This window comes from Nesoenas mayeri, assembly GCF_963082525.1.
Source record: "Nesoenas mayeri genome assembly, chromosome: 6".
In the NCBI taxonomy this organism is placed as follows: domain Eukaryota; kingdom Metazoa; phylum Chordata; class Aves; order Columbiformes; family Columbidae; genus Nesoenas; species Nesoenas mayeri.
Window position 1 is genome coordinate 251,954 of NC_137545.1, and position 12,922 is coordinate 264,875.

Sequence of the window (12,922 nt, forward strand, 5' to 3'; positions counted from 1 at the left end):
AAACAGCTTATCTGAGGGGACTTGGAACCTTTTCCGGTTTTGATACCACTCCTGGGCAGTCCTTGGTGTAAGAGACTGATAAAAGTGACTTCATGGCTGTGGAATCCTCGTCCTGATGAGACGCGAGTTGGCTCCAGTTGCAGCAGCTTTAGCAGGGCTTGAGCAAGCGTTTCAACGCCAGCATGTGCTCAAGACTTCAGCTCAAAAAGAGCGGTTAAAAGTCTTTGAGCTATCTTTAGCTTTATCCGTAAGAGTAGCTCAGTCCACAGGAATTAAATGTGTGCTTGCAAGGGAGGTCTCTAGCTCGGGGGGTTAAATGGAGGTGGATGATGGTTCTGCCTCCACATTCTTCAGCGTGCACAGTTGTTTTCAAGATCACAGCTTCATACTTTAGATCTGTGATTGCTCCAAAGTAGCTTTTGCAAGCTGCAATTCTGAGCCAGTCATCTGAGTGATAAACAGATGTGCTTTGTGCTCAGGCTGCAGGAGGGAGGGCCTGGGAACGCGCTGCTGTCAGTGCCGGCTCCGCCGCTGCCGTGAGCGCACGGTGGTCTGCGGGTCACAAGGTGCGTGACTGGGTTCTCTTTGTGTCCCGGGATGCTTGTCGAGCGTCCGGGTGATGGCGAGTTCCCAGGGAATCCACACTGGATAAAGACGGGGTGGTTCACACGCTCATTAGAACAGTTGACGTCCCCGTAGTCTGCCTGGTAATGTTGTTCTTCCTGCAATCAGGTTGCTGCGAGTAGGAAAAACTGTTTTCTCCCACAACATAGAAATTAATCTAGTAAAGTAGACTGCTGTTTGTTCTTGCAGACTCTTGGGTGTTAATGCGATATCACTGCATCTTAGGAGATTCTTCTTCTCTTACACTGTTTTTCATCCTTTAGGATGATAACTGTTTTTTAAAGTCATTTGTTGATGAGAAGCCGTACAATATTGGGTTATTCTGTTTCCATAATCTGTTGCTTACATGTTGAGAAGACGGATGTTCTTAGTAAGCCTGAGGACGTTAAGTTTAGGGAGGTAAAGCTGGGTGTTGTATCCTGCCCTGGAGGACACTGTGTCCCTTTCCAGAAGTATATGGGACGTATCTTGCACGTGGGGACAGACCTGAGCTTCAAACATAGACATCTACGGATATTTTCCAAACCAGAATGAAAGGACTAAAAGGTGGAATATCAGGGGCTTTGAAATTTGTGTTTCTGGGGTCAGGCTGTCGTATATAATCATTTTGGTTGGAAGAGACCCTCAAGGTCACAGAGTCCAGCCATAACCCACCCTTGGCACTGACCCGTGTCCTCAGAACCTCATCTCCATCAGGCCAGAATTTGAGACTTGTGGCCATTTATCAGTTTCTGGATGTCTAGAACTTGCCGAGTTTTTCCTTACCTGTGTACAGTAGTTACAGTATATTCTGGATGAGAACCCCAAACAGTGCAGGTGTTGTGGAGACCTGACGTCTGGCGCAGAGATCTGCCTGTCTTTGAAATTCCCCAGAAAACACGGTAATGCTATTCGTTTTGCTCCTAAAACATTTTCAGACAGAACTAGTTTCTGTCGGAACAAAACTGAGGGTTCCAGTGTTTGTATCTGCTTCTGTTGTTTCTGAACAGAGGCGTATATAGAGATTTTTTTTTAATTATTATTATTATTATTGACATAACGTACAGGTTGCAAATTTGAGTTTTTCTGTCTTATCCCACGTTAATCACTGCAGAAATCTGGACAGCAGAAACACCAACAGCTTGTAGGTATCTGGAGACTCGCAGCACACATACCCAAGGGGAGCAGGTTAAGGAAGTGTAAGCAACTTCTGACTTGGAATTTCCGAAGTCCTGAGGGCTTTACTTTGCAATCTGCTGGTCTTTTCCTCAGGAATTTTTTCATGAAACTTCTCAACTTTTTATTCTCTAAATGGAAAAAGAAACAAATGTGTATTTTGTACACCAGTCAACAGAGGATATTGTTGGATTTTGGCACCTGAACTGTTGAGATCTGCAGTACATTAATGTTCCCTAAGTCAAATTTTCGTATAGCCCAGCTGAAACGGGACCGTGTCCACAGCGTTGGTCAGATGCCTCATTTCTTTGTACTCTTCCCAAGATCATCACCTTGCTTTTTTACGTTATTTCCACAACTGGAATGTTTCCATAAACTTTTTGTACTTAATCGTAGTAGTTGTTGGATGAAGCACAGTTTGGGTTTTAATTCTGGGTTTTCTGTTAGTGTAAATCTTTAGAGCAAAGCCTGTCCGGTGCGCACAGGGTCGGCGGCGGGTGTTGCGGTCCGAGGCGTCCTGCTCGGCCGGCTCGTGTCAGCGCTCTCCGCCCACACGTGCTGTTCCTGAACCCTTTCAGAAGTTTCCAGACTGCTGCCTGATCTCTTCTGTGGTCTTGGCCTCACTTTGTTGTTTCCAGATGCTTCTTGAGGCTTCCAGACCTTTCAGAGCGAAGAAGGACCCATGAAATTCCCATGTTTGTATTTAAAGACAGTTAGAACACACTAGATATTTCCTTTCACTGCTTTTCCTGTAAGCCGTTGCCACAAGGAGATTATGTAATTCCGAGTGGGCAGAGAGATGATCCGTGGGCTGTGGAAGAGGAGGGGAGTTTCTGTGAGGCAGGAAGCTGTAATCCACGCGGTGGGGATGTCTGGCGGCACGAGCACCGGACGGACCGCGGCGCGTGGGCTGCGCGGCCCTGCGGTCCCGCCAGCGTGATCGTTCCGTAGCTGGCCTGGCGTTATCAGTAAGCAGGGGAACATGGAGGAAACTCCTTCCTCCAGGGCTTTCTCTGCACATCCTCTTGATTTGGGCTGGTTATTATGGTTGTGGCCTGCGTTGTCCATGTGTAGACTTGCTGCTTGAAATGTGTTGTGGGCAAAGTGAAGCCTCCGAGAGATGTGTGATAGGACGATGGGCAGGAGCAGAACGAATCCTGCTAAGCAGATGTGCTCAAGTTGTGTGCCGGAGCCAGAAAGAGCCTTCCTGACGCAGGGAAAGGGATGAACTTGTCCAGAAAGCATCCTCCAGAAAGCCTGATCCCTTGTGGGTGGAGCTGGAGCAGGGACCGGCCTCCTGAAGCCAAGGCCAGCGGGCAGCGCAAACCGGAGCCCTCGTCACTGTGCCTCGTGTTAGTACATGCAACGGGGACATAGAGCGCGTGGGGAGCAGGGCCAACACACCGCAGCAAAACAAGGCGGTTTGGTCGTGAGTCTGAGCACTTGAGTGTCCAAATCACGTTCTGGTGTCCATGCTGATGGCAGCTCCGTGCAGGGAGCCCAGAACGGTCGCTGTGCGGCGCGGCAGGGCGGGCGGCGGGCACGCTCTCGCGTGTGCGCCCCCTGCCCTGCGGCACACCCGCCTTCCCGTCTGCTTCCTTCACACCTTATTTCACAGTACAATAAGGCTTCGCAATCACAAACTGGCATGACGACGTTGTGGTACCCTAATCAAGGATGTATTCCCACAGAAAGATGGCGAAGAAGGGCGCTGGGTAAACATTTGCAATGCAATAGCAAGTTTCTAATAGTAAATACATGCTGCATGGCTTGTCACAGAAGTTCAAAATGCTGATTTGGAACAGCTAGCCTGGTTTTGGCACAGATTCTCATGTTTTTTTTCAGAGTACTGCTGTAGGTTTCTGTAAATTTTGCTGATTACGCTTATTGTTTTTATTTTGGTACTACCTAGTAAAGTAAAAAGGAATGTTTAGGAAAGAAGCATAACACCAAATTCTGACAGTTTAGTTAAGCCAGATGAGAGTTGGTTCCGGGCTTACCGGGTACCAGTTCTATGGCTTGGTCTCTTGAGGAAGTTGTTTTCATTGTTAAGCAGCCCAGGTGGGGAGAGGACGGGCATTGCTTCACACAGCTAGATTGGTGTATATTTGTAAGCTCCTCACGTATAACATGCGTTTATATGTAAACATGCATTGGCACAGAGATACCTTATTGTCTAAAGGAGTATGAGAAACCCATATGTTATTGTCTTCCTTTTTTTTTTTTCCCTTCCAGATCAATGCAGTCCGATCGATTGTTCCAAACAAAAGCAATAACGAGATAGTGATGGTGCTGCAGCAGTTTGACAACAACGTGGACAAGGCTGTCCAGGCCTTTGTGGACGGTGAGTGCCGTGCCCTTCCCGCCAGGGCTCGCTCTGCCTGCTGAAGTCGCCCTTGGCTCCAGTGGCTCACAATATACGATGTTCTGTTCAGATTCAGACGGCTGTGACACTTGGAAAGTTCATTTTTGATCCTCCTGGCTGCGTCTTTACTTCTTCACAGTGTGGCTTTGACATGGCTGTTGATTTGTTCTACCTGACTTTGCTATTTTTTGCTGCCGTTCTTGGTGCACACCTTATTTATTCTGCATACAATTTAATGTAAATATGACAGAATATGATTCACTATTAAAGATACAGTAACTAATAATAATTTGGGATGGTCCTGAAGCAGATAACCAGGCCCCTAAGCCCCTGAGCTTGATGCATACATTGACATTCAGACCTCAATCTGAATTTTGCAAATAGCTTTGACATTTATAATGGCTGAACCGAGACACCATTGAAAGTTCGAGCCATTCTAAATCTGTATCCAGGTTTGTATTTTGCATCTTGAGACTGTGTCCAATGAAAGGTCGCTTGTATTTAAATAACACTTTTCTGATAAAAATATAATGGCAGGTATTTTGAACCTTCACCGAAGTGTGTAAGAAACCCTTTGCAGCAATAATAGCGCACTAGGAGCAAATCTTCTCAAAATATTTGTGTCTTGGGGCTGCTCTAAAGACAGTAGAAGTTCAATGGTCTTAAAAACTGCATATCTTTAAAATGCCTCATAGTGTTGATTTGCCATCTCACCAGGTTGCTTATTTTGTATCTGTTTTACTTCAGAATAGTTTTGGGTTTGGTTTGGATTAATTTACTAAAATTTATCAGCCAAAACACATTATGAGGTGCTAGGAATTACTTACCAAAATGTAAAAAGCAGATGCAAGCAAACTCCGGACTACTTAGAAACGCATCAGAATTCTTCCATCAGATGGTGCCTCTTGACTCAACTATCTGAAGAAGTGTTGAAGAAGGGCAAACGGTGGTAACCTGGGTGGAATGCTCTTGGTTTGAGCTTCACCAGTTTAGGTCATTGTGCCTGGAGTTCAGAAGCTTTGCACGTGAGCTCTTGAAAACAGCCGATACTTGTTGCTGCGTGGAAAGAGGGTGAGATAAGCCACGTGTCCGCTCAGCTGCCGTGGTGGGTAGGAGGCATCTAGCACTTTGAGCATCTTTTCGCATGAATGGCAAACATTTCTAAGATGGAAATATCACAATCGCAGAGAAGGCATCGCCACGCACAACGGGAAACGTGGGGCTGGCCACGCCAAGGGAAGGGCTGAGCGCCTCCGTTTAACGCCTCTCTCAGAGAGATTTCAGACGGAGCCCCCTGAGACCAGCTCCTGTCTTGCTTCGAGTCTGGAGTGGCGTACAGGTCATGTCTCTACTACGAACTTACTTCTGTGTGTGAAATTTGAGTGAAATAAAACAGCAGCTCGGTTTGCCATGTTAGCTTTTTCCCGTGTTAAGCGTAATCAGGTCTGTTCAGCTGCTTTATAGATGTGTTCAGGAAAACAGACCCGAGGGTTCAGACAGGGGCTCTGGAATGGAACACTTGGTGCATTTCCAGCAGAAGGAACCTGAGGTTGGTTGGGTGAACCCCTGAAATAACCCTCACCGTGCGTGGTGTTCACGGGAAGAGGAGAGGAGGGATGCGAGGCCAAGGCAGCACCAGCCAGCACAAGAGGAGCGTCGGATGATACCGTGAAGCTGTTAGCAAAGCTCGAGTGGAATCACTTGTTTTCAGCAGCGTGGAGTGAAACGGGTGGCAAATGTCTGCATTTATTTCTTCATCCTGAAACATGGTGTCCATCAAAAGACAAAGGGGGTTCTGTGTGTATGTACGTAGGTATATACATGTGTAATCAAATATAGATACTTGAATAGTTATCCGCATAACGGAAGTTTTCTTTGCCTTCTGTCTGCATTTCATCTCATCGAGGAAACCCAGTGCAGCTTTGGTGGATTGCGAGCACATCTTTTCACAGTGTAACAAGTGGGACTTGGCACTGCTAGCAAGGCACATCTCTTCCAGTGTGCGTGATAGACTCACCAGGTGGTCTTGGGCCTGGATTATTGTGATGGAAAAGTAATTTTGGTACATTTGGAAACTTCACGTGTCTGGCTGAATGCAAGTTGACAAGTCATGGTGTCTGAAAACAGCATTACTTCTGAATACTGATATCACCAAGAGTTCCCTGAAATGAGTGAGAGGAACGGCTGAGCATGAAACCCATTTGGAAAGGATAAGAAATTAATATTTATTAGAATTATGCAGTGATGGCAAAGTGATTCCTAAATTCACGCAGAAGACCTTTCTGTGGTCATGATTAAAAAGGCGATTGTGGTAGATCCTGCCATGGTAGTCCAGGTGACAGTTCGTCCTGTGTGCTCACCGTGAGCATCTCTTCTCAGCCGTAGGGTCCAGGAGGACAAAACAACGACATTGACCGGGTGCGGAGGAGTTTTCTTCTACCGTGGCAGCTGGCGCTGGGCTGACCAAGGCTCTGCTTGCTTTGCCCGTGAATTGATCTAACCAGCTTATCAGAGCTGGCAGGCAGAATATCAAGCATACAAAATTGTAATCATTTTTGCACATAAATTTTAACTGCGTTTTTCTGCCAGGCTGAAGTTTCCTGTGTTTGCGTGATGCAGAATTTCTGCAGCAGTCGATGAAATTTCTCCTTTGGATGCTGATTAAGTCTTCATTTTTACGTTCTTATGTCCTTCTGAATGTGACAGGTAACACAGAGGAAGCACCCGATAAAAATGCCAAGAGACGTTAGAACTCTCGGGGGCTCTCGAGCCAGCTGGACTGTCTGGTTTACCTGGTGTTGATACTCGGGGGCAGAGGTGCTTCCCTTTTCGGAGAGAGATCTGAGCGTTGATTTGCTGGGGCTTGTGCTGGTGCTTTAAGTGATGCAGCCACTTAACCACTTTGTGGGATGAAGGCCATAAAAAGCAGCAGTGCCAAGCAGCCCATGCACTGTATATGGTCTAATCAAATAAAACGGGTAACTAACAAGGAGAAAAACGGTGGTTCTCATTTTCTTCTCCCAACATAAGAGAATTTATAGCAACAAATGGAAGTGCTGCCCAGCTAGGAGAGCAGAAACTATTCTTGAACACGCTTATTCTTCTTCATAGCCGAGCTTTGTTGAAATGTTTTATCTTTCTCTAGGCAGCGCAACTCAGGTTCTGAAGGAATGGAATATGACAGGCAAAAAGAAGGTAAGAACTCGCTCTGGAAAATCAAAGCGCTCAGACCATTTATTCACTGTCTGTGGTGGAATGGGGCACTGTTATTGTGGCCAGTACTTTTGCTGACATGCGTGACTTCGTTCACACCTGTAGTCAGGATACTTGAAAGCAGAGGTGTGTTATTTTCAATCCTCTTCATTTGTTGGTGTCTCTGCAGCCCAGCGTTCCGAGGGAATTTCTCGGGCAGCACGTGTGTGGGAGCCAGGCCCTGGCCAGGCGCAGGATGAATCCCAAAGCGGCCCGCGTGCAGAAACACTTGCAATAATAGGCAGTTTTATCCTGGACAGTCGCAGCCACTTCTAGTGCTGGAGTTGTGCTGACAGGTGTAACAATAACTTATGCACAGGAGTCACCCACGAGGAGCTGCAGTGTACACATTCAGCTGCACACATGCAGGGTGCTGGATAGCACAGCGCAGCCTGGCCACTGCATTCCGCTGATGTCACTTGTGTCGCGTTTTAAAAGCATGGACAATTTACTGATTATATTTGAGTTTATATGAGTAGCACTGAGCGATGTCTCTGTTCTTGCAATATTTCTCCACTTAGCAGAACAAGAGAAAAAAAAGCAAACCTAAACAGCACCAAGGCAATAAAGATCCCAAAGTCAAGAGTGGTGGACCCGAGGAGGCGTCCCAAGAGCCGCAGGGAGTGCACGGCTGCCACCTGAACGGCTGCGCCAAGGACAGCGCCTGCGGCGGTCCTGCCGCTTCTCCTGACAAGAGAGGCTCGGGATTTGCTGAGTCAGCGCCGCTCTGTCCGGAAATCACAGGTTAGTTCATTTCGCACCAGACACCCTTCTAACTGGCAGTGGCCGAGCCCTCGGTTACATAGGGATCATGGTGGTTGTATTGCCAGGAAGTAGAATATAATTGAAAGAAGTTGGAGAGAGATGGTTGTGCAAAATAATGCCTGTAGCTGTTAAGTTGTGCGAGCAGATCTATATCTGGGCACAATTCACCTTGCGATGTGCAAATGGCTTTTTTTTTTTTCCTAGAGGCAAAAGGATTAAACTATAATTAGAAGCCCAGGAGATACAGAATATTAAAGATATAAATGCAGGGCTAGAAAATGGCTTGAGTGTAAGACAGAAGTGCTAAATTCCTTCATCTGGAGCAACGCCATCTGAGCAGTATGAGCTTGTGGCACAGTACAGGGTTTATTTGTTGCCGAGTCCAGACTAGTCCACTGTTTGAATTTCCTTTTTTTGATCTTCCCATTGTCAGTACTGCTGACGGTTCCTCAGCTCGTTGCGGCTCAAAGCTGGAAGCCCTGGGTTGTGGCCGCGGTCAGTGTTGTCATCCTGTGTCTTTGAGCAGGAAGGTGGCAGCAGAAGAACTTCCCTTGAAATCCCTTTTTCCCTGATTGCCAACACAGCTCTCAAACCTCATTGTAAATGAATGTGCCAAAGGGATGATGGTCCTGAAGTGAATTCTCTGCTGCTTCCAGATGACTTTGGTGTCAGTCGAATGACAACTCTGCAAACAGGCAAACTACTCACCAAGAACTTTTGTCCTAAGAATCTGGTGCACTTGCAAAGGGTCAGAGATACTCTGCCCATCCTCACTGAAGAGTCCCGCTCGCCATAAGCCAGATGATTCTGCATTTCCGCAATACTGACAGAGTTCTTGCCGCTTATTCTGCAAGATATAAGCATTTACGGTGTATGTCAAGCTCCCGTATCAAACTTCTTAGAGTTGCTTTTTTTGAAATGATACACGCATGAAGAAAAATAGGCAGACTGGGCTGTGTGTGCATGGGGAGTGTTTCCTAGGGGTGACAGGGCTGAATGCAAGAGGAGCACCCGCACCTAGGGATCTTTTTCTGTGGTGCTGGGGTTGAATCCTTTCTCTCTCTTTGACACTGTGGAGTTGTACATACCAAGGGCAAAAAACTCTCAGAATCTTTCTTCGCTTTTACAAGTGACAAATGAGAGATTGCCATAGCTTTACTGATAGAAATCTGTCGTTAGGCGAGGTAAGTAGTTCGATTAGGAATGCTTAATCACTGTTTTTAAAATTAAATCGTGAAGGTTTTTTATGTGTGAGATATAGATAGATAGGTATCTCTCAACATTAGGTCTCATGCTTTCCACAGCGGACTTCCTATCGAGTTCTGTTCTCTAGTGTTCGGGCAAAGATTACAACTGATAGTATGCTTTCTATATTATGAGGTATTTTTTCATATCAACAGGGAAGAACTGATGTATTTTAATGGGTTTCTCTTTTTTAGATTGTTGAAATATAAATGTGTCCAGGTTAGTGTTTCATAATGAAAACCACTTTGGTTCTGTTCTGTCATTGCTTTCCGAGGTTCTGTAGAACACCTGCCAGTGGAAGCAAACCTTCAGTTTCCCAGTGTATAAGCACAGAGTCATTCAGACTCAACAATAAGGCTTCATATCTTTCTTAATCTCATCACTCCCTGTTTTCTACCCTCGTGTTTTCTTGCAAACAAAGAACGTGAACACCAGAGAGTTCCTGCGGAATCGAACCCGAAGGCCGCGAGCGGAGCGCAAGCGCAGGAGCGTGTGCAGCCCCCGTGCGGCCAGGGCAAGCCCAGGCCCAGGCCTTCCTCTGCTAAGCCATCCGGCACCGCAGCCCAGCCGGAGACAAAGACGGACGATTCCGTCAAAAAGAGAGGTAAACTGCATCCCTGAAGAGCCCTTGGGAGGAATGCGGAACAGTTGGATGTATGGATTTAGCAGGATAACCACTTCCTCCTCATCTGGGCAAATAACATGTTGCACTGTTCTTGCTGTCTCATTCAGAAAAGCCACAACCAGCTTTCTGACTCCTGTGCAATTTTTGTTTTCTGTTTCAGGGCCGAACATTGAAAAATCAGTGAAAGACTTGCAGCGTTGCACCGTTTCTCTAACCAAGTATCGGATGATGATCAAAGAGGAGGTGGATAACTCGGTGAAGAAGATCAAAGCTGCTTTTGCAGAGCTCCACAGCTGGTAGGTAAAGGAGCTCCAGAGCTCCATGGGCGCTCACCAGCACCCTCTGTTTGCAGCACTCGCTTTCCTCAAGAAATGTGTGGTGCCGTTCAGTCACTCCTCACCAGCCGTGTGTATGTTCACATAAAGGGGGACAAAACTACAGTGGGGGTTTTTTTGTCGAAGTGATCCATCTCGACCTAAACGTTTTGTGGCAGGTTCAGTGGCAGCATGTCTGAGCACACGAAAGCTGCTCCGGAAACCCTGATGGTGGGGTTTTCGGAAGTCTCGTTTACCTTCCTGACATCTCCTCTTTCTGTGCTGCTGCTCTGATGGTACCTGCTTTGGCACCCAGGCTTTTCCTGTCTCTTTGTTTCCCGTTGCCTTTGCTCCTTAGCCCACCATTCTTTCTTTTTTATTTCCCCCATACTCTCTTCTAACTTTTCTATCCATCATTTCATTTCCAGTTCTCATCTCTACTTTGTTCTTTTTCCTCATTCTTTTATCTTTCCATTTTTCCCTGTGTTTCCCTGTTTTCCCCCGTTTTCCCCCCGCTTCCTCTTCCCCCCCTCCCGCTCCGTTACTTAACAGGGGAAAAGACAAGATGACCCCAAAAGAGTATGTAAATCCACATAGACTTCAAAATGATGGAAAAATAGCCTGCAAAACTTTTGGATAGGCTTCATTTGATTTTACGTCGTCCCAGCTCAGTGCCTAAGTCAGCTCTGCACGGTGACACATCCGATTCCACAAGGACAGGATCATGTCAGGACGTGTTGATGGACATCTCTGTGTGCTGCGTTGCTGTTGGCAGCTCTTAAGCCTAATATTTAGGTATTTCTTCAAGTGAATGAAGGTTAAAATCTGTTTGAAATGGCAAAATGCGTGACTTAACACCACCTTTGCTGAAATTAAAACCGGTTTGGGGATATTTCACATGACTTTGTGGCTTAAGCTCTGAAGAAGTTGAGAAGAGCTGTCTTTAGTGCCCCATCGACAGAAACCTGCTGCCAGCTGCTGCAGATCCACAGGGTTGGAGCAGAAATCATCAGAAGCAGTGATACACTTCAGAGCTCCTGCAGTCAAGGCGTCACCTTCCTGGGCCGAACGCTTTAGTAGGTGTTATTTACATGCCAGTTTCTTTGCTTCAAAGTTGAACAAAGCATCACAAGTGGTTGCAGGAAGATGATGAAATGAGCACTCGTGCACATGTATCACCTGCCTTGGGTGCGGGAATTTGGCTGGGGCATGGTCAGCTTGTCTGCCAAGGGAAAATGAAGCAGTTCAGCTAAACTGTTGCTCCCAGAGTGCTGTGGAGTAACCAAAATCGAGGGATATCTGGTCTCCTTCGTGACTGCGATGCTGAAGCTTTCCGCAGGTTCTTGCTGCTGGAGTGTGGGTGGTTGAGATTTACAACAGACAGACACACAACAGGTACCAAGCGTGGGCAGAACTGCAGGGAATCCTTGGGTGGGCTCAGAGTCACCCGCACGGGAGCTGAGCTGGTTCCTGCTGCAGCTGTCACCACCCGAGGGCTTTGCTGGAGCCAAAGCAAGTCAGCAGCTTCACCCTCGTGTCTGCTGAAACACGTACCACCTCCTGGTGTCTCTCTTGGCCTTAATTTTCTTTTCCTTCCTGTGGCAATAGGATAAAAGACCCTTCTTGTGTCCTCCTTTTTGCATTTACTATCAAAATCGGAGGCAAAACTGCATTTCAAGAGCCAGTCATCTTTTGGGCTTTCTAATTCTCTCTTTTTAAATATTTTCCTGTTTTTACCATCACCAAGGATGAAGAAGTGCAAAGATAACATCTGTCTTCCTTCTACCTCCAGATAGCATATGAAACTACTATTATGGAGATAAATGAATAGCACACGTGGCCTAAGATGTCCTGAAAACTTTAGCAGAAAGATTCACAAGAGCCTTTCCTTCAGCAGCGGGAAGTGCTGAGCGATGCTTGCCAGTGGGTGTTCCACAGCTTCACCTACCGGGTGCGTTACTCCTGGATGCGCTCGGTCGGTGCTGAGCTGGTGTTTCAGCAGTCACCTGTGTGACACGCAGTTAACTAACAGAGCAGGTGTGCCGTGAACAACCATGCGCTGCTTGCTTCTGGATTTAGCGTTTTAATGAACCGGGGCCAAGAAACAGTCCCTCTCCCAGAGCGCGCTCCAGACACCTGTTGCCACGGTTAAAACCCGTGCGCTCTGATCGTGTTCTCGCTTTGCCACCAAGAAACTGAATAGCGATCTTGGGGATAAAAAGAGCGCCCCGGGAAAAGTGAGTGAAATGCGTAGAGCACAAAAGGAGCCACAGTTCCACATAACGCCTCTTGCCAGAAAATCGTTTTCACATATTGGGCACCCACACAGTCATGTGGAGAGCTGAGAGGAAACATCTGCTGCTTGCCCAAACACTCTGCTTCCAGCCACAAATGGAAAATAGCAAGGCCAGATGTAATTAACTGCATGCAGAACTGGCCCAAAGCAAGATGAGCCTCCTCTGCTCCGGCCCAGCTGCATTTTCATACAACCATTTTGGCTGGAAAAGACCCTTAAAATCGTTGAGCCCGGTCGTTAACCCAACACTGCCAAGTGCGCCACTAAACTGTGAAGGTAAA

At 46.8% G+C, this 12,922-nt stretch overlaps 1 protein-coding gene across 1 annotated transcript in view; it reads left to right on the forward strand.

The window, feature by feature from the left end:
- Nucleotides 1-12,922, forward strand: part of SPATS2L (spermatogenesis associated serine rich 2 like) — a 29,333-nt gene that overhangs the window by 5,665 nt on the left and 10,746 nt on the right. Inside the window, exons 2-6 of the mRNA XM_080346905.1 lie at nucleotides 4,015-4,123; nucleotides 7,290-7,339; nucleotides 7,918-8,140; nucleotides 9,828-10,010; nucleotides 10,192-10,327. Coding sequence (XP_080203031.1) covers nucleotides 4,015-4,123; nucleotides 7,290-7,339; nucleotides 7,918-8,140; nucleotides 9,828-10,010; nucleotides 10,192-10,327 — 701 coding nt within the window. The remainder of the gene's footprint in view (nucleotides 1-4,014; nucleotides 4,124-7,289; nucleotides 7,340-7,917; nucleotides 8,141-9,827; nucleotides 10,011-10,191; nucleotides 10,328-12,922) is intronic.